This window comes from Dermatophagoides farinae, chromosome 6, assembly GCF_024713945.1.
Source record: "Dermatophagoides farinae isolate YC_2012a chromosome 6, ASM2471394v1, whole genome shotgun sequence".
Classification (NCBI taxonomy): Eukaryota; Metazoa; Arthropoda; class Arachnida; order Sarcoptiformes; family Pyroglyphidae; genus Dermatophagoides; species Dermatophagoides farinae.
In genome coordinates, this window is record NC_134682.1 from 2,652,056 (window position 1) to 2,677,191 (window position 25,136).

Here is a 25,136-nt window from a genome sequence, read left to right on the forward strand (position 1 = left end):
TAATATATATTCATCTTCAGATTCATAAATGTCCATGTGTGTGTGTGTGTGTTTCAGGTGATTACAGCAATAAATTTTATTTGACACTTTCAAATTTATTTTTCTTTATGATAATGATGGTAATAAAAGTTTTGTGTGTGTGTCTGTAAATTCCTTTTGGGTCGATATATAGAAAATCTGAATATTTTTTGTTTTTAGATATGATTGTGATTATTATTTCCAAAACAGAATCACAGAATCATAGTTCATGTGTTTTTGTTTTGCATTGTTTTTGATTGGCAAAAAAAAATGTCTTATTCCATGATAAAAATATATAATTTTTATGAAATTATTTCTCGATTCTATCTTTGTTCATTTACAACAAAATTCTATAATTCTATCTATGATTTTCATACACGATTAATAATGATTGATCATAATGATTGTTGGCGATTTCAATCATTACCATGGCAGGAAAGAATACGATTCTTGATTATCGAAATATTTATTTTCTACTATATAACATTCAGTTTGGGTATTATTGAATATTCGGACACATTACGTTTTGTATTTGGTGATATAACAAGAAATGTTTTTGTGAATAATAATAAATCGGAAAAATATATGGCCATGTTTTTCGGTTTCTGCACACAGATGCTTGTATTTGCTATATTTCAAACATTTGATCCCCGATCATCATCATTATCATTTCGTATGTTTGTAATTTATACAAAAAAATTTGAAAAAATTCCAACAAATTCTGGCCAATATTCTCGTTCATCATCCATTCTGATGAAATATGTGACGAAAAAATGTTCGCCAAAAATTCATCAATTTCGTTTACTATTTGACATTTTCTATTGTTTTATCACAATATTTAATCGTAAGTGAAATATTTTTTTTTATTTATGGAAAAAAAATTGATTTAATTTTTTTTTTCATTTCAGTCATACTTAACATTTTAATGTATATTATTGAATTGGAAAAATTTTCATCTACATGGCCATTATGGCAATTGATTATTCGTTTCATATCATTACAATCTATTTGGATTGTATTCAATTGTTTACTAACATTCATTTGTTGTCCATTAATAATCGGTATTTATGTTATGAAATTAGGTCTAAAAATCATACGAAATATACGAATGGATATCCAGAATGGATTAAAAAATTATCAATTATTAAATGAATTATTGAATAATCATAATAATAATAATATTCCAATCATCATGAATATTATCAATCGAAATCTAATGAAAACATTACGAATGTATACAAGATTAATCATATTTATTGAAGATTTTCAACGTTATGTTTCTAGATTAATTTTTTGGACATTAATCGTCAATATTGCTGCTAGCCAGATGACATTATTATGTTTACGTAATATTCATTCAATTCGATGGATAATATGGATAATTTTTGTCTATTGTCTGCTATTAGAATATTCAATTTTAATTTTATTTACATATTTTATTTCAAAATTTAATACAAAACTTAATTCCATACGTTTTGATTTGGAACGTGTCGTACATTGTCGTGGCATGAATGCGGCTGATAATAATCGTTCATGGCTGAATGGATTACGTTTACTTTTGTTTTATGAACGTATGATCGATAGAAAACCATGGGGTATAAGTATCGGTATGATTGCCGTTCTCACTAAAGCCGTATTTGCCAAAGTAATATTTGAAATTTTTAAATTGTTCATTCTTGAGATTCTAAAATCTAAATATTTTTATCCATTTTATATAGATCATACTTGTATATGCTCGTTTTATTATTTCATTACAAAAATTCACCTAAAAATCATTAGAAAATGAAATGAAAAAACAACATTCATAATTCATCATTTTCAACGTCAAAAAAAAAATAATAATGATCGAAACACCATTCGAAACCATATTGTACCGGATTTCCTTAAAAGTATTATTTTTTTCAAGAAAATGAATTCTACCAAAATAACAACGACAAATCGATTTCGTACCTATGAAATGAAAATGTACATTTCGGCATGATTTATATTGTCTTTGAATGGAGATCAGGTGTTCACACACCCACACACAAAAAAAATGTACATTTCTTTACAAAAATTCATTAGTAACCATAACGAAGTTGAAAAAAATTTTCACAAAAAAAAAACTGTAAATTCTTATAAAAGATATGGCGATGATTTCTATAAATGAATTTGATTTTTGCCATATCATTAGTGTGTTTCATACAAAACCAAAATGGCTGAAAAAAATCTTATGAACATGTTGCTTGATAGATGTAAGATTTTTGTATTTAAAATTTTATCCATATTTTATCTCAATTCATTACCATCATCGTCATCACAAAGTTTCAATCATCAATCATTATATGAATTTTATGCTAGCTTTATGTTAATCAAATCATCAAATCAATCATCAAAATGTTTATTTTCATTATTACCATTAAAAGAACAATTTCGTTTTATCATTTTGATTTTTATGAGCTGCTATTCTATATCATTAAATTTTGATTCCATCCAATATTCGGATACGATGAAATTCATACTTGGTGATATATGGATCATACACAGTGGACAACAGACTATAATGTGGAATCGTTTCAAAAAAAGTATGACATGGCTTTTCGGCTATTCAGCATTATTATTTGGTTACGGTATTTATAAATCATTTGATACGAAAAAATCTCGTGCATTTCGTACATTCATCATTTTTACGATAGAAATGAATAATGATAATAGTATTACTATAGAGAAATTATTTACAAAAAATCCCAACAGATATTCACATTCAACGGCCATTTTATTTATTTATTTGGAAAAAGAAATTGGATTGAAATTTATAAAATTTCGTCAATTATTTTTTCAAATTCATTGGTATTCGCTAATTTTTCATTGTAAGTTTTTAATAATTTTCCCAATACAAATAATCAATTGATCAATATTTTCGGACAGTTATCCTCAATATGATTAGTCTATATTTTGAATTGAATCCACAAAATTTTGGTTATCCACCATTCTGGCAGATAATTTTACGTTTTATATCATTACAATTTCAAATTATCACCCTAAATTTTCTGTTTTCATACGTTTATGGTCCATTTTGTTGGATTTTGTACATAATCTTGTTGGCATCTAAAACAATTTTACAAATTAAACGAAAAATTTCTAATAACCTAAAACAATACATTTTAATAAGAACAATGTTGACAACGAATAATTATGAAAAATGTTTCATGTTGGCAAGAATTGAGAAGAATTTTCTTGATTCATATTCAATGTATACAAGATTAATAATATTTATCGAAGATTATCAAAAATATTTTTCAAAAATATTTCTGATAGCATTGATTCAGGCAATAGTGGCTAGCCAAATTATATTGAATAGTTTAAAATTCATACAAAATGATCATCATATTGTAATCATGTTGTATTATTTTTTATTTGTGGATTATGTAATCATCATCATTTTATCATTTATTGTATCAATATTTAATTCATTTTTAAATTCCATACGTTATGATTTACAACGTACAGTATGGTTGATGAATTCATCACCATCACGTTTTCGTTCAAAATTTCAAATGTTAATGTATTATGAACGTGTCGCAATGTGGACAAGTTTATAAATCGAATTTGAATTTTATTGGAACGAAATCACTGTGTGTGTTCGAAGGTGTGTGTGTTCAATTGTATGCTGACTCGGAATTTTCGGTTGGAAACATGCTCGTTTCTCTCACCGACATTCTCGGTCGAAATAGGAAGAGGTGGCAATAGGCAGGAGCGTGCGCAGCCAGTTGACTGCTACAAACGATTAGTAAAACGTTCAAAACCATGGGGTTTGAAATTGGGTGTCATTACTGTTATGACTACAGCAACATTTGCAAAAGTAAGTCATTATTTTCTTAATTAATTGAATTTTAATTGATCAATTAATTTATTATTGTTTCCAGTTAATAATGGCTTATGCAAGATTTACTATGCTTTCAAGTAAATTATTTTGAATTCATATTCTCAATTGAACAGTGCGATTCTGTTGAATAAAATTAATTAATTAATTCTGAATTCATATGAATGTGTTTATTTGACATTCAAAAAAAAAATTCTGTATAAAAAGGCAAAACTGAATAATAAAAAAAAAAATTCAAACGAAATTCAAATGATCATTTATTGCTTTTTCCATTATAACCCAAGGACGATCAATTTTTCTTGTGACAACGAGAAAAAAAACACGTCAACAACAAGATCCAGATAAAAAGAAAACCCATTATAATCGATTCTAAAAATAAAACAAAAAAAACTAGATATATTTGAAATATAATGATTATAATAATAAACGAACCTGGAAAATTATCGAACGTTTAATTGAAAACTAACGAGTAAGAAAAAAACTTTTTTTTACCTTTTTTCAAATAAAATGAATGATATGAATGATTAAAATTGACAAAAAAAAATTCATCGAAAATTATTAAAACATAGATGAAAAAAACAAAAGCAAAAAAACAGAAACATGATCGAGAAATTGTTGAAATTTTTTCTTTTAGTCATTTCGTTTGTCGTTTTTTGAAACAACAACCAATTGATGATAACCAAATGATCAAATGATTATGGCTAATAATAATATTTCTATGGACAAAATTCTATCATTGATTTATCGTCGATTATCATGGTTCTATCTTAGTTCTTATGAACCAAAAACATATGGATCAATATTTCATTTTTATACAAATTTTTTTCTAATTCCAAATTCATCATCATCATTTGAATCAAAATGGATACTATTTTCATTGCCTACAAAGGAACAGATTCGTTTTCTATTAACAGCCATAATGATTGTATATCATTTATTGAAATATTTCAAACTAATTGAATTCACTGATTGGTTTCAATTTATTTCTGGTGACATAACCATTATGATTAGTTCATCATTTCAATCCAATCTATCATTGATATTAGCTGTTTCAGGTTTAGTACTAGTTACAATCATTTATGATTCATTTCGAACACAAAAATCATTAGCATTTCGTACGTTGATACAATATACAAGACAAGATCAACAACAACAACAACAACAGCAATTCTCTCGATCATCATCCATTCTAATGGATTATGGCTGCATAAAAATTTCATCAAATTTCAGTCATTTACAATCATTATTCAATCGATTTCATAGTTTTGTTCAAATATTTCATTGTAAGTATTTTATTTTTATTCATAATCATAAATTTTACTCGATTATAATAATAATAATAATAATGTATTTTGTTCTGAAATTTTTTTCACATAGTTTTTATCCATTTTACTGCATTAATTGGTGAAATATTTGAATGTTATTCAGATCAAACAATCAAATATATAATAATACGAATGTTTACATTTCATATGAATGTTATTGCATTGAATTTTTTATTCACATTCATTTATTGTCCAATATTCATTGCATTCTATCTATTGTCATGGGGCTATAAATTATCTAGACGTTTTGAATGGGATATTGAAAATTATTCAACAATACTTTTATTCGGTACACAATGGTTACCGAATAAACGGATAAAAACACAGCTAAATATGAATATGATACAATCATATAAAATGTATACACGTTTAATCATATTTGTAGAAGAATTGGGCAAATATTTTGCCCGTATATTATTCTTTGCATTAGCGTTAACCATTTTTGCAAGTCAAATTGTATTGAGTCAATTACGACATTTAAGTGTGGAAACATATTTTACATTATTAGTATTAATCTATTGTTTATTATTAGATTATCTTATTATCATTTTGATGACATATTCAATATCAGTATTTAATAAACAATTAAATTCCATTGGTTCATATCTACAACGTAGTATTAATAAAACAAATCGTTCATCGAATCTTTATTTAAAATTTCAATTAATGTTGATCAATGAACGTTTAATTGGCCGTAAACCATGGGGCATTCGTATTGGTGATCTGACCGTTGTAACAAAATCGGTTTTCATGAAGGTAAATTTGTTTTGTTTTTTTTCTTGATTGTAAATGATAAATGATTTAATGAATCGATTTTTTTTCCACCCATATAGATCATTATACTTTATGCACGTTTTACATTGTTATCAAATAAATTATCCTAAAATGTCATTGTAAACAACAACATTTTGACATTATCAATAACAACATGATGATGGTAATTAACGGCGATGATGATTAATAATTTTAACAACATATAAATTCATTATATTAAATTAGTATTGCAAAATAATAAATGAATCTATAGTGCAATATAAAATATCGAAAAACTAAAATATAGAAATTCTATGGATAAATGTTTGTATTATTTTCAATGTGTCATATGTAACTCCATCTTTTATTTCGGTTTATAAATATATATATATTGAAATTATTTTCATACAATTGTTATTTTTTCGATATATATATAGTTAATTGTTGTTAATCCAGTTATTAATATCAAGACAAATTTTCTTATAAAACATAATTGTAAATGGTATGTTCATCAGAATTAATTCAACATATTTGAATTTGTTGATAAAAAATATCTGGCCACAATTGAAACCAAAACGATTTTTTGCCATTGTTTGTATAAACAGATTTATTTTGATTTGTTGCCGGATCGTAAAAAGAAACAAAGATTTACGATTACAATTTTTTGGAGGAATTAATTTATTAAATTGTATATGTTGATGTTTATTTATTCGTCGATTATTAGTATTATCATTTATTCGAGAATATAATTGTGATATTCGAACATTCCATGCCAATAATCGTTCACAACATTGTTGATTAAATGAAGGAAATATCGATAATCGGGCATAGACACCAGTGGCCAGACAAAATATAGATATAAGACATACGACGAATATCGAACCATGTATAGTTTCGGTAACTCCTTGACTGTAGAATATAGTGGAGAAAATAATCGATGCCTTTGATATGGTTTCCATGGCCAACAAAATTATTTTGAGATCAGCATTAAATTTTGCAATATGATTGAAAATACGGTTGTATTTTTTTTGGAAACTATGCCAAACGATTTGCATTTTCATTGTATTCGATAATCGAAGATCGAATAATGATCGTATTGCCAAGAAAAATTGTTTAATCTGATTGATAATAAGTTCAACTACTATGATCAATGCTTTGAATGGAATCAAAATCAATGAAATTAAGAACAAACAATGTATGTATTCTATTATAATCATTTGAATCGAAAACAAGAAAACTACGGTAGAAATTTGATCGTTATTGAATAATATAAATAATTCATAAATAATTCTTAACATCCAATATGTGATAGCCAAACCGAATATGATTGCCGATTCAATCGATAAATAATCGGCAATTGTTATTAATCTGAAAAGATATTTTCTATTTTGAGAAGTAATTTCCATTTCAATATTCTTATGATGACTAGAATAATAGATAAGAAAATCATTGAGGCCCGATTCATATTTTAACAATTTACGTATAAATATGATCCATAAAAATTCCAAAATGCAACTGACAACTGTCATGAATTTAACACAAATTGTAAAACAAGAGATGTGAAATATACGTGCCGAATCATCATTTGTAATAGGAAATACAGCTCGTCCCCATTGAATTTTTGAAAACCACATTATCGTGCTCATCCATCCAGTGATTGTAATTAGAATGGCCGGTCGTATTGATGAATACGTTAATGGTATTTGTCGTTGTTGATATTGCCATAATTGATAATTGATTCGAATAATCAAATATTTCAATGAATGAAATGAATATTTAACCAATGGACGAATAATATGATCGGATTTTCGCTTAAATGGTAGGATATTCATCGTCATTTATCGTTGATTTTCAACAATAAACTGTATGTATTGTTCAAATTTTGCTATTGCTATTGAACAAGAGAAGCTTCGATTGTCACATTTTGTTGATAGAAATTAATTATATGTTGGTGTTTTCTTTTTTATTTTTAATACTGAAAAATATAATGATTGTCATTATACAAACAAATTCTGTTTTGTATTTTGACAATTTACACTGAAAATTGATTACAACTACTTTAAAGAATCATTATTATTAGTATTATAAAGATCTCTTTAGGTAGGAATTATTGATTATTCTTTATTATTTGATGGAATTGTTAATTAATGATCATCAAATAAGAAGGAATAAAAATGAAAAAAAACGACAAATATACAACAATGAACAGTGGGTAAAAATAAACTAATGAAAATTTTAGAAGGAATGTACCAAAAACAAAAACAAAAGATCATTGAAACTACATTTGAAATTGATTTCGGTGTTGACTGTTTTTGTTTTTTGTTTTTTGTTTTTTTTTTCATTGACCATAAATGTCAAATTTCAATCATACATAGCAATGTAAAACTAATAATAATAATATTCAGATACATTCATTCTTGCTCTAAATAATGTCGACGACTATAGGTCAGAATATACATTCATTCATTGTTTGTTTGGTGGTTGATCATTATTGTTTAGATTTTCGTTTAAAAATTGAATTTCGAGTTTTTTTTCTTATTTGGAACGATGAATCATGTGTGTGTGTGTGTTTACATGTGAATAGATAATATTTGTATGTCATCATGATTTGACATTAAAATGGATTTTTTGTTGTTGTTGTTGTTGTTACCGAATCAAACAACAAAAAAGAAAAAATTAGTTAATTGAAAATTTTATTTTCCATTTTCTTGTTAGAAATTTCAATTTATTGTAATCATTACAGACAGACAAACAGTGGCCGAATGAAATGATGAATAAATTATATAATCATCAACATCATCGTTATTTTGGACAACAACAACAACAACAACAACAACAAAATTTATTGTTGACAAGCGTGTGAACGAGCATCAAATCCGGATGTTTGTAATTGAAAATTTTATAATAATGGCACAGGATTGATGAAATAACAACAGACAAACAAACAAGCAAAAAAAAATTTCAAGTTTCAAAATAAAATTATGGCCATGTAAAAATATTTTTCTTTTCACTTTTTCTTCGTTTCACGCACACACACACACACGCACGCATATCTTATTTAGACATTTATTATTCGATTCAAAATGATGATGATTCAGGCATTACCTAATAGATTTTCAATTATTCATTCATTCAAGTGAACAATGTTAATTTTAACAATGGTTTGTCTATCTGCCTGTTTGTCTGTGTGTGTGTGCGTGTGTTTTGTTTTTCGAAATCGCTAATAATTGATTAAGGATACCGTGTATCCAATTATTCAGTTAATATTTTAATAGAAAAATTTGTAATTCAAAATTTCTACACTCCTTTTTATCAAATTATTGTATCGAAAAAACAGTGTAGGTCATGGTCAATGAATAATGCGTGTGTCTGTGTGTGTGTGTGTGTGTGTGTTTGGAATATGAAGTGGAAAGCAATTTTTTGTTTATGTTTATGTTTCATTTATCATCATATAGTCAAAAAATAGCATCAGTGAATCGCTCAAATGTTTGGTTTTTTTTCATTCGAATGTTTCAATCTTTTGCATTTGAATTTGATGTCAATATTGGAATGGTGGAAAAAATAAAAAACCTTGAAATCGAAGATGATAGTGATGATGAAAAATTAATTTTTTTTTGTGAAATACACAAAATTTCCGATGAAATATAAATTCGTGATAAAGAAATAAAAAACCCCTGAAGCAATTTTGAGTTTGATCCAGGAATCGACAAAAAAAAATCTTGATGACATTGAAATGGAAACATTCAATTCATCAAATTCATCCAATTGTGAAACAGCATTGATGGCCAAAAATGATGAAGAAATAAATATTGAGATTATGATCACGGCTTGTTCATAAATTTTATTACGGATATGAAATTCATGAATGAATGATGAATAAAATTAAAAATCGAAAACAGATTTCAGACAAATATCACAATTAAGAACTAGATTTTTATTTTAAAAAAATTTTTGAAAAGAAAATGTGTTCCACAACGAGAGAGAGAGAGAAAGAGAGGAATGTATCGAACATTATCATTGTGAAAAAATACAGAATACGTGGACATAAGACATTTGGCTACAATATGAAGTGGCTGGATTTTTGATTGTTCGGTGAGAAAAAAAAACCATACCGTTTTTTATTTATTGAATTTGATAATTAGCAGCAGCTGGTGCACTGTTTGTAAGACCTGGTTCGTTTGACACAATATTAGCACGGAAACCATCATCATCAGCAATGTATTGAACAGTACGAGTTAAACCGTTAGCATCAGAATATGTGTATGTACCTTGAACAACACCACGTTCATCAGCAGTTTCTTGTCTTGCAAGTCTTGTACCATATTCATCGGTTTCATCATATGCAAATGAATATGGATCAGGTTTTTCATCTTCTGGTGTTGGTGCAGCCGAAACCAAATAAATGCAGAAAATAGTGATAAAAAGATGCTGTTATATATGAAAACGTGTTGATTTTAAAATCAATCACAAACAGTTGGATGAATTAACAATTGGAAATGGATTGAAAATCTAAATCGATTACTTACTTTGAACATTTTTGGTTTGTTTTTTTGTTTTTTTTTTTTTTGGCAGTCAAGCAGCTACAATATTTTGTAGTTTATCAATGAAACATTTGAATCCAAGTTAATTAGTTTTTATATGTTTCAAAATATGTCTCGTGTACAATGAAATTGAAATATATGGTAACACAATTTATGGTTACACACATATATGCAACAGATGTAAATATTAATAAATATATATATTGTATCAAAAAAAAAAAACATGATCGCCCAAATAAATACATAAATAAAGAAGAGTATAGACCCGTTAACAAGTGAAACTTTTTTTTTTTTTTAGTTGTCCTCCTCCCCTTTTGTTTTATATTTGGATAGATAGCATAGGGAGGATGATCCATTTGATTTGATTTGAGAAAAAAAAAAATCCATCAATACAACCTCCACCATTTGACTACGAATATCTATCATGAATAGAGAATAATCAATTGTGTGTATGTGTGTGTTTGTGCAATGCTAGAGAGAGAGAATGAGAGAGAGAAAGAGAGAGAGAGAGGAAAGATCATGATCCTGGAACGTGGTGGTAAAATTGTGTACTTGTGTTTGGAAATCTGGAATTTTAATTTCTTTCTCCATCATCACTATTTTTTTTTCATCACCATTATTGTCTGATGATTATTATAATCAATTTTTTTTTGTTTTTTGAAAATGATGATCATATAATTATAAATAAATGAAAAACAAGACGATATGAATTGAATTTGAAATGAATTTTTTTTCTTGTTCGCTAAATTCTTGGAATTCAATGATTCGAATTTATAAATAATTCGAATGGATCGATCAGCATACAGACAGAGTACGTTCATAATAAATGTTTGTATTTGTATTTTGGAATTTGAAAATCATGAAATCATTGTAAACATTGTCATTGACTTTGACCAATATCATCATCATCATCAAATTGGAATGAAATTTAACAACAATCAAAAAAAAAGTGAATCAACAATCGATTTAACAAATGATAATAAAAAAACACACACACACAAATTTTATGGCAAACAGATGGGCTAGATTTGAAAAATTTTTAAGTTTTCTTTCTACTGTTGTTGTTGTTGTTATTATCCCCAAATATACGAATCACGTATTATGGATACACCATATATAGAGATACATCGACAACAACAACAACAACAACAACAGTTATTTCAATTCAATTCAATTCATCAATGAAAATATGGCCTGATCATCATTGTTACTTTTTTTTATTATTGCTGCCCATCTCTCATCATTATTATGAATGTGAATCACACACACACACACACACACACACACACAAACAAGCAAACACTCAGGCAAATGTTATTGGAATATAATATATGATGATGATGATGATCTGATCATAATAAAATAGGGGCCATGAATTGTTTTTTTTTATATTTTTGTATTAAAATTTTCAAGTTATCGAATCGACCAGGTCAAAAATGCAAACACACACGCACACACACGCACAGACCATATTTTTACAGTTCTATATTCTACAGAATTCCTTTATACGTGTATATGTCAAAACAATATTAATTTTTTTTTTGTGAACTTGAAATTTTTTTTTTCTCAAATTTTTTCATAGAAAAAATGAAAATGAAAAAAAAAATTTTTTTTTCTTTTCATTTTGTTTCAACTTGAAACAAAATTTATTTATTTTTCTTCTGTTCCCTTTTTCTCGTTCATTCATTTTTTTTAATGTTGTAAATTATGTGTGTGTGATGACCAATGAATTTTAAAATTTAATTCAATTTTCGAATAAAAAAATTAAATAAAATAAACAAATCGGCCATGCAAAGTATATACATACAAAAAGATTATGATCATCATCAAGTCATCGTCATCACGATCTTTTTCGGATAAAATTTTTTCAAAAAAAAATTTTTTTTTTTGCTCTTTTTTCGTTCTGTTTGTTTGTGTGTGTGTGGAAGGGGGGCGAACAGAAAGAATGATGCGTGATACAGTAAAATTGAATGAATCAATGAGATTTTGTCAGTGATTGAATCAGTGTCAAATTTTTCTTCTTTTTTTTTGTTAAAGAGGATTATCATCTTTTTTTCAATTTGAAATTTTTGAATTTCAATTGCATTATTTTTTTTTTAATTTATTTTTCACGAGACTAAATTGATTAACATTTTTTTGTTTTCTCTTTTTCCAGCCAAATGTTCGAAATGCATAGGTCACACATACACAAGAGTATATATACGTGGTATGTGTGACATTCATGTATGATGATCGTTTTTTTTTTTTTTTTGGATTCCAATACTTGTATTTTGTTTTGGGGGTAAGATGCAAAATGATTTTGTTTTCTTTAAGAAGAAGGAAATGTCCTTTTTAATTTAACAAAATTTTCAATTCATGTAATGTCATGATGATAATGATGTTGATGATGCTGATGATGATGATGATGATGAGCAATGAGGGATAAAAGTGGAGAGAAAAAAAAACTATTTTCAGGATCATAATCCAATCAATGATGATGGATTATGGATTCAATTTAGAATTTTTTTGTTTTTCTATTTCAAGAATGAAAAGAAAAATTTGTAATGTAAATTTTTGCCATCATCATTTTATGCAAATGTACATTATTTTTCATCGTCATCATCATTGAATGTTGATAATGGTGGAAAAATCATTTATATATTCAAGTTTTTTTTGCAAAAAAAAAAAATAAATAAAATAGAAAACAACAGCAACAACAAAAATGATGACGATAAGATGTCCTCGAATTTTAAAGAAACTGATGATGATGATGATAATTTATGACGAATGTGAACGAAAAAAAAAGAATCGAACATTTTTTCGTGTGTGTGTGTGAATAAAAAAAAATTGATTACGTTATTTGTGAATAACATATCTATCGATTAAAGATTATAATCGATTGTCCATTTATTTTCACACACACACATATTGTTTTTGTAACATTCGAAAATTTATTATTATTATTATTATTATGATCATATTTAGCATTTAATTTGTCAATCTTCAGATAAGATGAAGATCATACTTGAAACAACAAACGAAAGAAAGTCAAAGGATCAATGAAAATAATTTATGGTTACATCAAAATTTGAAATGGCTTTCGACCTGGATGTGTTGATACAACAACAACAACAACGACGACGACGACGACAACAAAAAAAAACAAAATTAAACTTGAAAATAATGTACACAACACAATTTGAATGTTAGCTTCACTGTCGAACATTTCAACAACGAGAACGATTCATTGCCCCCCCGCATAGGAACATTCGAAAAAGAGTCTTCTGGGCCAATTCCTCTTTTTTTTCCTTCTTCATTTTCGAATGAAAAAAAAACGTTTCAAGAACTTTTTCTTATGTAATCACCACCACCACTATCATCATCATCATCATTGAGAGAATGAAGAGAACATTCAATATATTCACAATGATAAGATAAACATTTACGTCTGTTTTGATAATCGTTACAACAAATGCATCGTTGTCTTCTTTTTTGTTGTTGTTGTTGTTGTTGTTTTTCTGTGACCATCATTTTGTACTGTTTATTTATTTATTTTCTTTTCTTTCCTTAAATCATTTATAAACTATGTGGACATAACGGATGAAATGGATGGACAAATGATATATTATATGCATAAAATGGGGATGGAAAATGTGAATCTTCGAATCCAAGATCGAATAAAAATGAATTAAAACACGAACAAGACACTGATGAAGAGTAAAAAAAAGAAGAAAATCTTCCCGAAAGTAAACGACGAACGAGCTGGACAATATAAAAAGTCAAACACTTGTCCATGGAATCCTAGTTTACAAAACAAAAAAACATTATCAACTTTTGTTTATACAGTGTGGTACGTTTACGTGTTTTTTTTTTGTTGTTGTTGTTTGTTTGTTTGTTTATTGATTTCATTAAAAAAAATTTTTTTTTCGTTTCTTCAATTTAAAATAACCGTTTCATTTTCGTAGTAATTCATCGATCCATTGTAGATTTAAATAATAAAATCGAATAAAAATGTTCAAGGTAATTTTAGTAATTTTGCTTTTTTTTGTTGTTAAACACGATCAATATTGATTGATTGAGCGATTCGAATTCGAAACACGATATCCAAATTAGATGATGATGATGATGGCCAAGACAGATGTTAGTCCGTGTGTGTGTGTGTGTTTTGAATGTTTAAATTTTTTCAAATTGAAACTAAATTTTCAAGTGTAATTGATATTGATATTGATGAATCTAATTATTATTGTTTTTTTTTCATTTTTTTTAATCATTTCGTTATTTATGAATAAACAATGTAAAAATTGTTCGAAATAAATAGGAAATCATTACATTAACATTATGCTGTTTGTTTATTGCCGTTTATGCTGCACCAGCTACAACGACAGCTGAAAAAGAAGAACCACCACATCCATATAATTTTGCTTATGAAGAAAAAGATGCAAATTTCACCATTACCCGGCAAGAAGAAATGGATGAACATGGTACGGTAAAAGGTTCATATTCATATATTGATCGTGATGGTGTATTCCGTACCGTTAATTATATTGCCGATGAAAATGGTTTCCGTGCTGCTGTACAATCAAATGAACCTGGTCTTACTAATTCAGCACCGGCTGCTGCTACCATTCAAATCAATTAACATCTCACAGACACACATAATAATAATTAGTGTTTATCATTTTCTGATTAATTTTTGTTCTTTCTTTTTTTTTATTGAACCTTTATGATCACATTTAACACCTTTTTTTCTATCTAATTTATGCATGAATCACTTACTTTATATATTCAATATTAATTTCACTGTATTACTTGCATACTAAGCCATCAATAATCCACACATATAATGCTGTTTGATAATCATTATCATTATCATCATCACCATCATCACCATCATCATCATAATCATTGTTGAATTTCTGGCAACACCAAAAATACCAACTTTCTGTATGTACTGTTTATATACTCAGATTCATTGTACAATGATACACCTTACTTCCATGTACACACACAGACACCCAACAGGTATAAAACATATATATGGTCAATCTATAATATATAATCATTTATGTCGTTAGCATCTTAAAAGAAAAAAAATATTACTGATAATTTTTGTGAAAAAAATAAATTCTCATAATAAAAATTTTAGTTTGTGATTTAGAGAAATAAAAAACACAACAACATGCGTTTCACGTTTCAAAACAAATTTTATCTGTGAGATGAACCAACCAATTATATTATCTTATCCAAGGTCTTCAAGAAAGTTCGATCCAACAACATTCGATTTCAATTATCAGATAGATCAAATACCTGATGATCTAGATTGAAAATGTTTACAAATTTTCATCATCAAAATTTGTACTGGATATTTGATAATTATTTTTTTTTAAAATGAAATTTAATTGATTATATGATGATTATCATCATCATCCGAGATTTGGCTTGTTTTGACTTGTAACTGATAAATGATACAGAGATAAAGTATCTGTGTGTGTGTGTGTGCACAAGTGTCAAATTTTCAACAAAAAAAAAAAAAAAAAAAAAAAAAAAAAAAAAAAAATTAAGATTCAATGTAAAAAAAAACATGGAAAAAAATAAATTCAAATTTTTCAAACAAATCGAATGAATCTATTAAGATTGATTCGGAAACGTTTATTAATATTTTTTTTTTAAAGAGATCATACATAATGATCATATATGTATAACTAACAATAAGCTGCTATAAATAAAGATCTGTATAAAAGAAAACAAATTTTTCAATTACAAGCTGTTTTCAATTGGTTTTTTTCGGTGGATTCATTGGCCTATGTTTGGAAAATAGTGATCGTAATCGTCGTTGAATGGCAAGAAAAAAATCTTCAATCATATTATAATGTGAAAGTCCTGGATACAATACGATAAACATTGTGGCCATGTATAGCAACAATAAATTATGAATCTGTGTACCAATCCAGGCAATAGCCATCAATGTTGTTAACAATGTCGAATAATAAAGTTTAGTCTTTGTATATTTCCATGAACAGAATAGTTGATAAAATTCCTTTACATTTATCCATGTTTCTGCAATAAAATGGCATTCATCGTTGAATAATTGTTCAGCTGAATCATTCCATTTAGGTAATGCAAAAATTTCATTAAGGAATGGTAGAAAATAATCGATTAATGTGGCTATTATGCCAATGAAACAGATTTTTGAAATAATAGGTACTTGTACTAGCCATAGACACCTATAAATGAGAAACAAAACAAAAAAAATGATTACAAATAAACAAAAAACAAAATTCAAACAAACGATACTTACATGAAAATAAAAGTGACCAACATGATAATGCACGGTGCATGATAAGATTTGTTCCAGATAAGAATTGAATGCATACGTACGACAATATCACGTATTGGAATCAATTTCTGGCGAATAGATTCAACTGTCTTATCAAATTCAGACATATTTGACAATGTTTTTTTTTCTTCTTTGGCTTTGTCAATGTTAAAAACCGATGAATGTTAAAATGATCACAATGTAACAAAGCTTTTTAAATTGATCACCGTCGTCGTTGGTGATCGATGAATAATGTTCAATTTGATCCGTTGATTTGTCGACCAATTTTGTTTGTATTAATCATAGATGAATGAAATTTTAGTTTTATTCATTCGGTTGTTGAATTATATCATTGGCTATGCGACGCAGAAAAATTTCAGTTATTTTCTGAACCATCGATTGTATCGATCAAATCGATTATCATAATGCCGTTCATGTACCATTTTTTTGTGTGATCTGTGTGTGTGTGTGTATCAATCAATATAAAAAAAATTGAAGAGTGAAAGTTTGATTTGATTTTTTTTGTGACCTGGAATTCCAGAATAATTTAATTTAGTTAGTCAATATATTATCATTATTGACCTTAGAAAATTGAATTCATTAGAGCAAGAACAATGGTTACAACTATGTCGACAATGCCGGCATTGTTAAAAAAAGACAACAAAACTGAAATGTAATTTCTATTGTATGAAAATTCAAATGGATAATCATTGAGTTTTTTTTTAATTCTAATACAGAATCAAACATTGTTCATCATTAAATGACGTCGATGTACTTCGTCAGACTATCTATCATCTTGGTCTTCAGGTGGTTCATGGAGAAGTTATTGCCGATTTAGCTGTTTCAACTTTTTATGAAATAATTGTAATTGAAAACGATCGTTATGTTCCACACCACCAGCATTTGTGATTGACTAATTGTTTATTTTTGAATTTCCAGAAATCCAATGAACAAATCACAAGCATTCTAAGCGATGTCATCACCATATTGGATATTGAAAGTCAAGTACTTGGCCAGATTGATTCAAATAAGCGGGAAAACTTTATCGAATTTCTTAAACTCGCTAATAATGTATGTTGTACAGAAAAATAAATCTTGTAAAAAAAAATTAATAAGCCACATTTATCTTTATTCAGAATATAGTTTCAGATTGGTTGCTCAAAGAACGACTTGATTATTCAACACTAGCCGATGCTAAAGTAATCAACAATGAAAAAGCGGCATCAACCAAATTCATCAAATTAAAGACCAAGCTATAGTAGGTTATCAATTCAATCAATTGAATTATTAATGTTTATATTTATTCATTTTTACTTTTAAGTTATAAACAACAAAAATTCAATCTATTTCGCGAAGAAAGTGAAGGCTATAGTAAATTATTCACTGAACTATGTCAGGATGGCCAATTTGATCCTGATTACATGTTAAATACGATCAAATCATTAATTGGTTGTTTTAATTTGGATCCTAATCGTGTGCTTGACATTATACTTGAATGTTTCGAAGCCCGTCTATATCTTCGGGATTCATTCCTGAAATTAATCAAAAATTTCTCCAACAATCCTGTAACGTTGAATCAGATTTTGGCATTTAAATTTAGTTTCTACAATGATGTAAGTCCATATCGATTGGTTTTTCTGGAAATGTCTTTAATAATCCACTGATTTCTTATTATTTCAGAGTGATAACGGAATCGAAGATCCATCTGCATTATATGATGTAGTAGCTTTACTTTTGCATAATAATCTGATTCATATAGAAAGTCTCTATCCATATCTGTCTCCATCAGATTCGAAAATTTGTGAGATATATCAAAATGATATAAACGAAGCGAAAAATTTTCCGAAAAAAATCTCAGCTATTTTATCCGTGGAAGGAGCCAAACATGAAGATATTAATATATTTGAAGAAGTTCGATCACAACATATTAATGGTAATCAAAAACTTGGCTTCATTTTAGCGCTATTAAAACTGGGTGATTGGCCTAATGCTCAACGATTGATGCAAATGTTACCTGAATATTTTGCCATATCATATCCTGATATTGGTGATGCATTGAGTCAATTGATACACTATCTTATTGGTCCATTGTATAAACGAATGTCACCATTACCATCCATACTATCGACACGGATTCATTTGCCCGATGGAAACTATTCGTTCGAACCAATTGAAAATATGAATGAATTTCGAACGAAAATTATGCCAATGATTTTAACCTTTGGCCCATATCTTTACCGTGATCCAATGCTTATGACAAAATTGCTCAGGATCATACGTTCTGCTTTACAGGCCAATTTCAATGATTTTCGTTATGAAGTTATAAACCTCTTGAACGTTACCATTTTGCCATCATTTTCGCTTATTGAAAGTAATTCTGCTCTTGGTGAAGAACTATGGTCATTGATGCGCCTGTTTCCATACAATGAACGATTCCTTCTGTATAACATTTGGAAAGTTGAACCAACAAATCCATTGCTGATAAAAATGAAATGCTTCACAATGCGTCGTATCAAATACATTATGAAACGAATAAGTAAAGATAAAGACAGTATTAAACAATCTGGAAGGTCGATCGGCAAGCTTAGTCATTCGAATCCAACATTTTTATTTGAATATGTAAGTGCAAGATTATTTAGAAATTAATATTTTCAATCTAATCTTTTTCTATAGATGCTTGGACAGATTCAATCTTATGATAATTTAATTGGGCCTGTTGTTGATTCGCTCAAATATCTATCATCCGTATCGTACGATGTTCTATTATTTTGTGTCATAGAAGCATTATCGAATCCATCTCGTGAACATTCAAAACATGAAGGAACGAGTATTTCACCTTGGCTTCTTAGTTTGGCCAATTTTTGTGGATCTGCTATTAAAAAATATCAGATTGAATTGCCTGGTTTATTGCAGTTTGTGGCCAATCAACTAAAACTTGGAAAATGTCTGGATCTGTTAATCCTAAAAGAGATCGTACAAAAAATGACCGGCATTGAAACATCAGAAGAAATGACCAATGAACAAATTGAAGCATTGAGTGGCGGTGAACTACTTCGAACTGAAGGTGGATCATTCAATCAAATTCGAAACATTAAGAAATCTACTCTCCGGCTGAAAGAAGCATTACTTGAAAACAATTTGGCCATGCCATTATGTATTCTTATGGCACAGCAACGAAATTGCATCGTGTTTCAGAGTGAAAACACTCATCTTAAATTAATTGGCAAGCTATATGATCAATGTCAAGAGACACTTGTTCAATATGGAAATTTCCTTTCGAATTCTTTGACAATCGATGATTACAAACGAAGGTTACCATCATTGAAAGAATTACTATTGGAATATCATCTTAGTCCTGATGTCACTTTTTTTCTAATGCGACCCATGATTAGCCATGATATTACCTCGGTATTTGAAGAACTTGTTGCCCAACGAACGGGTGAAAAATCCAAACAAGTCCTATTCGAATGTTTCAATCAGGCCAGTGAAATGGTACTGAATCCGATGGTAGAATCGATAAAACCAGCGTTGAGTAGCCAGGTTTCAATCGATCTCAAGTAAGTTAACTTATATTTTTTTTAATAGTGAAATATTAACTCTTTACTTAATAGTGCTAGATTTTTTATCAGTTTCTGGACACTCACAATGTATGATCTTCAAGTTCCTGAAAAAAGTTATCTTCGTGAACGAAACAAAATAAATCAACAAATTCAAATTCTTGAAGATAGTAAGGATATGGTTATAAGTAAAAAACGTAAAGAAAAAGATCGGCTGATAAGTATTATAACCAAATTGACGAATGAAGCCCAGCAACAGAATGAACATGTGACTAAAGTAATGCATCGTCTGGAAAATGAAAAAAAACATTGGTTCGAATCTAATGTTAACAAGATAGATGTCACTACGAATTTTCTTCAACACTGTTTGATACCTCGATGTAAATTTACAGCTTTGGACGCTTTGTATTGTGCAAGGTTTGTTCATTTTCTACATTGTCTCAAGACACCCAACTTTTCCACGCTAATCTGTTTGGATCGAATTTTCGGAGACATTTCGAATACGATGAGCTCATGTACAGAAAATGAAGCAAATCATTATGGAAGATTTTTATGCGCCATTCTCGTCATTGTCATGCGATGGCATAAAGATATTAAAGTATTTGAAGTAGAATGCGCAAAATATCCGGGATTTGTGACGAAATTTTGTGAGAAAGATCCCGTTCATATCGACTATGAATCGTATCGTCATGTATGCCATAAATGGCATTATCGGTTGACCAAAGCATTTATTCTTTGTCTTGATTCGGGCGATTATATTCAGATACGTAATTCATTAATTGTTCTGACTAAATTGTTACCACATTTTCCAGTAATGATCAGTTTTGCACAAGCTATTGAACGTCGTTTGGAAAAAATTCGCACTGAAGAAAAAGAAAAACGACCCGATTTGTTTGTCTTGGCCACTGGATATTCGGGTCAATTAAAATCCAGAAAAGGAACTTTTATACCTGAAAGTGAATTCCATGAAAAAGAGAGCAAAAAAATGCAATCATCGAATTCTTCATCCTTCCATCAGCAACAACAGGCTCAACAACAAAAAGATTCTGATGGCTCTCAAAATCAATCACAAGCAAAATCAGAAATGACAACCATTGAAATTAAAAAAGAATCCTACCGCGGAGATGATGTCCAAAAGCTCTCTAGCAGCAACAGTAGTAAATCTAGTAAAAGTAGTTCATCCAAAACATCATCAAGTCGGATTGTTGAACCGGAAACAACGATGGAATCATCATCAAAGAAATATAAATCTGAATCGATGACCCGAATAAAGAAATCTGAGGAAAAAACATCTTCATTATCAATTTCAAGTCATTCTGCCAATTCTAAGGATCAATCTACAGTTGCTTCGATCAAAATCGAATCACGAGCATCATCTGCCTCCAGTTCACCTAAGCGTGGTGATTATCGTATTAACAAAGATGATATCGATAGCAGCATTAACAATGATTATCGTAAACGAAAATTAGAGTCCACTCGAGGATCAACTGAGCGTGATTTGACAATAAATGATAAACGATTTAAAGAATCGGAAATGGCACATCCTGCATCATCATTATCGCAGCCAACTAGATCAGCATCACATGAAAAGAAATCATCGTTACGAAAAAGACAGGTTTGAAATCACTGAAAAAATGTGGCTGTTGAAACAAAAAAAACCAATAATTCGAATCTTTTAATTGCAGACCAAAGATTCCACACCATCATCGATCATTCAAGAAGCTCCAGATATGATGAAACAAGTTCGTAAAACAAAAGATGATTCTTCAGGTTCAAGTCGAAAGGTGAAAATTTTTTTTTGTGATTAAATTTATTTTTTTAACTTTATTATTATTATTAATAATAATGAACAAAATATATTTATAGAATGCAAGTGAAAGTTCAAGTAGTAAACGACAATCACGACGTTATAAAACCGATGTAGACAAATAATATAAATCATCAAAATGGATTAAGTTTTCTGTTTCTTCGCTTCCGGTATGGTTTTGATTATTGTTGATGAATTTGTTTCGATTGATGGCTGCGAACGTTTTATCCCACTGGACGACGTTTTTGATGTTTTCAAATTTTCATCCATTGCACATAATTCATCGTAAATATTATCATTATTATTATCACCACCACCATCATTATTATTATTAATTAAATCATCAATAACAATAATACTTGTGATGATATTTCGTCGTAATTCTATTTTATTTTTTAAATTATTATTATTATTATCAATTATTTTTATTATGATGAAAATAGAACAAAAATTAAAAATACCTGAATGTTTGATAACAGTTTCCGTATTTTTATATAATGAACGTTTACTTTGATTTTCTTGTAGGCCGAACAATAGACCACTATATAGGGAAAAGAAAAAGAATAAGACAAAAAAAAGAATGTTCGAATTTGTATTTTCTTACATGTAGATGACATCATGTGGAGATCTAATGTTCGTAGCAATACTGGTTCCACTTGATAGGATTATATTCTGTAGGTGTGAAAAAATAGGGAAAATTAGCATTATCACGATAAAGATAATATATTAAACTCTACAAACCTTTGACCTGGTCTTATCGACTAACATCTGTCCAAATGCTATAGTTTGTCGACGTTGTGATGAACTTGACAGGCAATTTGAATAATTGATTTCAATACCAATTCCTTTTGAAATGGGCTAATGAAAATAAATGTAGAGGCAAAGAAAATCAGAACGAGTAACAATTCTTACCAGTGAAAAATTGGCCTTTTTTATCATATTCACAATTGACGAATTAATCGAACTAAATGTGAGAATATCGAATTCAAAATTTCCACCATTCAAATAATTGAGAATCTTTTCATTCATTGGTTCGATAGCCAATATGTCGTAATGTTTTAGGTTTTCATTTTTTGACTAGTGAATTAAATATTTCGAATAAGAATCTTTAATCGATAATCATCATTTCCACTTACCAAATGAAATAAACTGTTAGAATCTTCGATTTGGACAGTTAATCGTGTGTAAATTTTTATATTTTTTTGATTACCTCGAAGTTTAATAGTTGGTGGAATTGGAATTTTCACATCTTTACCACAACCAGTAATTTGAACAGCTAATGCTATTCGTTTGTAATCGACTATCAAGGAAATATAAAATTGGAGAATTAATAATCAACAAATCATGACCAACAACAAACACACATACACTTAAGACAGGATTCGATCAATTTCATGATGGATTTATCCAAATCAAATCCATCATTATAGATGATTAGATTTAAATCCATTTCTTTTTTATTTTTAACACAAATTCAATGCACGTGGGTTATTTGACAATCCGTAAACAATTTGAAACAATATTCAAGTATCGATTGTTAACTATCGATAAAAATATAGAGGATTTCAAAACCTCGTGTGATCTTTTAAATATTTTTATTCTTTTCTTTTTTTCTGGATCAGCTGGTTGCATCAATATCATGGTTCGGTACGGCCGAATACCTTCGTGGTCATTTCCACATATTACTGCCCGATTACCTGATCATTTTTATCGTCATCGACAAGAATTGACTAAACCTTCCGAACGTGTTCATGATCGTCCAGTGCCTACAGATTTTCTTGATTATAAATACGATTCGGATCTTTCGAAACCGTAAGATTTTTATCGATTCTTTTTTATTCATCAGGCTCTAATTCATTTTGAGTATAGAATACGAGTTCCTGATGTTCCTATACCGGTGACCTATCCAAAAGAAGCTGATGCTGGCCTATGGGGAGGTGAAGGTATCGTCAAAGGTTATGTAAAACCTAGAAAATATTTTCAAGCTGGTTGGCCGTAAGTATAAATTCGTGTGATATAAAATTTATTTTCAACTTATTCTCAATAGACGACCAAAATATTGGTTTCCGAATTTAAAAAAAGTCGTAGTGCATAGCGAAATTCTAGACACTCATTTTCAAATTATTTGTACGCGAAGAACTTTATCATTGATCGATGATTATTATGGATTCGATAACTATATACTTCGATCGAAGGTACAGGATCTAAAATCACAGTTAGGTCTAGCACTTCGTCGTCAAATGTTACTAAAATTAGCTCGAAAAGAATTTAAAGATAAAGATCATGAACAACAAATGTTGGAGAAATATGGTGATTGTATCATACCGGTAAGTGTAAATATTGGAGCGATTTTTTTCTGGCTATAATTCCATCAATCTTCAATTATGAAGCTTGAAGAAGCTGAATGGTTTGGTCTCACCGTACCACAGGCGATAACAAGACATAAAATGATAATGGCCAAAGAAAATCAACCTATTCCATTAAAATATGAATTGGCTAGAAAACTATTACATGATCTTGAACGTAAGTTTGTCTCATTTGTATTATGTGTGGAAAATTTTTTTTTTGTTATCATTTTGCTCGAACTAATGATGTAGATCCACCACCGGAAACCGATGGTCAAAAAGTACAAACAATAGAATCAGGGTATGATACGATCATCTTCATTTATCGACAATTATCATTATTTATCAATCAATTTTGTTTATTATTACTCTCTTCCATAGATGGTTCAATAAAATCAAATCCACATTGGGACTGAGTAAATCATCATCATCATCATCATCATCATGATATCATTTTTTTTCTGAATATTTCTTATCATTGTTTCGAAATAAATAAATTTAATTATTCGTAGTAGTTAGAAGAAAATCATTTCTTTTTATAATATAATCTTATCAATTATAAGCGCCTGTACCAAGATTGTAAAAATAAAGTTCGTATATGAATAGAATGATGACATGATCACGGTATTGAAA

The 25,136-nt window shown here is 28.6% G+C and overlaps 6 protein-coding genes across 7 annotated transcripts; 3 read left to right on the forward strand and 3 right to left on the reverse strand.

The window, feature by feature from the left end:
• Window positions 1-9,871: 9,871 nt before the first annotated feature.
• Window positions 9,872-10,629, reverse strand: LOC124494324 (cuticle protein 16.8). The gene is made up of 2 exons (XM_047057496.2): window positions 10,485-10,629; window positions 9,872-10,386 (listed from the first exon to the last, which is right to left on the reverse strand). The coding sequence occupies exons 1-2, from the start codon at window positions 10,491-10,493 to the stop codon at window positions 10,081-10,083; spliced, it is 315 nt and encodes a 104-aa protein (XP_046913452.1). The 5' UTR covers window positions 10,494-10,629; the 3' UTR covers window positions 9,872-10,080.
• Window positions 10,630-13,895: 3,266 nt separating this feature from the next.
• Window positions 13,896-15,658, forward strand: LOC124494037 (cuticle protein 10.9). The gene is made up of 3 exons (XM_047057176.2): window positions 13,896-14,328; window positions 14,444-14,498; window positions 14,797-15,658. The coding sequence occupies exons 2-3, from the start codon at window positions 14,490-14,492 to the stop codon at window positions 15,115-15,117; spliced, it is 330 nt and encodes a 109-aa protein (XP_046913132.1). The 5' UTR covers window positions 13,896-14,328; window positions 14,444-14,489; the 3' UTR covers window positions 15,118-15,658.
• A 422-nt stretch (window positions 15,659-16,080) lies between these two features.
• Window positions 16,081-17,188, reverse strand: Arl6IP1 (ADP-ribosylation factor-like 6 interacting protein 1). Its single transcript, XM_047056393.2, has 2 exons — window positions 16,777-17,188; window positions 16,081-16,702 (listed from the first exon to the last, which is right to left on the reverse strand). Exons 1-2 carry the CDS (start codon window positions 16,920-16,922, stop codon window positions 16,249-16,251), a joined length of 600 nt encoding a protein of 199 aa, XP_046912349.2. The 5' UTR covers window positions 16,923-17,188; the 3' UTR covers window positions 16,081-16,248.
• On the forward strand, window positions 17,129-22,634 carry tho2 (THO complex subunit 2-like protein). The gene is made up of 10 exons (XM_047056445.2): window positions 17,129-17,467; window positions 17,532-17,658; window positions 17,734-17,865; window positions 17,931-18,052; window positions 18,116-18,407; window positions 18,475-19,413; window positions 19,468-20,351; window positions 20,406-21,966; window positions 22,037-22,135; window positions 22,218-22,634. The coding sequence occupies exons 1-10, from the start codon at window positions 17,409-17,411 to the stop codon at window positions 22,281-22,283; spliced, it is 4,281 nt and encodes a 1,426-aa protein (XP_046912401.2). The 5' UTR covers window positions 17,129-17,408; the 3' UTR covers window positions 22,284-22,634.
• Rpp30 (ribonuclease P protein subunit Rpp30) lies at window positions 22,143-23,692 on the reverse strand. Of its 2 annotated transcripts, XM_047056446.2 has the most exons (7): window positions 23,527-23,692; window positions 23,295-23,458; window positions 23,071-23,235; window positions 22,900-23,016; window positions 22,763-22,830; window positions 22,620-22,699; window positions 22,143-22,541 (listed from the first exon to the last, which is right to left on the reverse strand). In XM_047056446.2, the coding sequence occupies exons 1-7, from the start codon at window positions 23,606-23,608 to the stop codon at window positions 22,303-22,305; spliced, it is 915 nt and encodes a 304-aa protein (XP_046912402.2). In that variant the 5' UTR covers window positions 23,609-23,692; the 3' UTR covers window positions 22,143-22,302. The 2 variants fall into 2 exon arrangements, with proteins under 2 accessions (XP_046912402.2, XP_075588029.1); XM_075731914.1 differs by having other exon boundaries at window positions 22,143-22,699.
• A 24-nt stretch (window positions 23,693-23,716) lies between these two features.
• Window positions 23,717-25,114, forward strand: mRpL28 (mitochondrial ribosomal protein L28). The gene is made up of 6 exons (XM_075731915.1): window positions 23,717-23,970; window positions 24,028-24,153; window positions 24,206-24,485; window positions 24,549-24,681; window positions 24,756-24,804; window positions 24,885-25,114. Exons 1-6 carry the CDS (start codon window positions 23,798-23,800, stop codon window positions 24,949-24,951), a joined length of 828 nt encoding a protein of 275 aa, XP_075588030.1. The 5' UTR covers window positions 23,717-23,797; the 3' UTR covers window positions 24,952-25,114.
• Window positions 25,115-25,136: the final 22 nt, after the last annotated feature.

Excerpts from the sequence above, each read along its gene's own strand:
- Arl6IP1 (XM_047056393.2), bottom strand. The coding sequence starts at position 16,922 with ATGTCTGAATTTGATAAGACAGTTGAATCTATTCGCCAGAAATTGATT. Across the intron at positions 16,703-16,776 it reads TTGGTCACTTTTATTTTCAT|GTGTCTATGGCTAGTACAAG; the intron begins GTAAGTATCGTT and ends TCTCATTTATAG.
- tho2 (XM_047056445.2), top strand. The coding sequence starts at position 17,409 with ATGGTTACAACTATGTCGACAATGCCGGCATTGTTAAAAAAAGACAAC. Across the intron at positions 17,659-17,733 it reads CAACTTTTTATGAAATAATT|AAATCCAATGAACAAATCAC; the intron begins GTAATTGAAAAC and ends TTGAATTTCCAG. Across the intron at positions 18,053-18,115 it reads AAATTAAAGACCAAGCTATA|TTATAAACAACAAAAATTCA; the intron begins GTAGGTTATCAA and ends TTTACTTTTAAG.
- Rpp30 (XM_075731914.1), bottom strand. The coding sequence starts at position 23,608 with ATGGATTTAAATCTAATCATCTATAATGATGGATTTGATTTGGATAAA. Across the intron at positions 23,017-23,070 it reads AAAAGGCCAATTTTTCACTG|CCCATTTCAAAAGGAATTGG; the intron begins GTAAGAATTGTT and ends TATTTTCATTAG. Across the intron at positions 22,831-22,899 it reads TCGATAAGACCAGGTCAAAG|AATATAATCCTATCAAGTGG; the intron begins GTTTGTAGAGTT and ends TCACACCTACAG.
- mRpL28 (XM_075731915.1), top strand. The coding sequence starts at position 23,798 with ATGGTTCGGTACGGCCGAATACCTTCGTGGTCATTTCCACATATTACT. Across the intron at positions 23,971-24,027 it reads GATTCGGATCTTTCGAAACC|AATACGAGTTCCTGATGTTC; the intron begins GTAAGATTTTTA and ends TTTTGAGTATAG. Across the intron at positions 24,154-24,205 it reads TATTTTCAAGCTGGTTGGCC|ACGACCAAAATATTGGTTTC; the intron begins GTAAGTATAAAT and ends TATTCTCAATAG.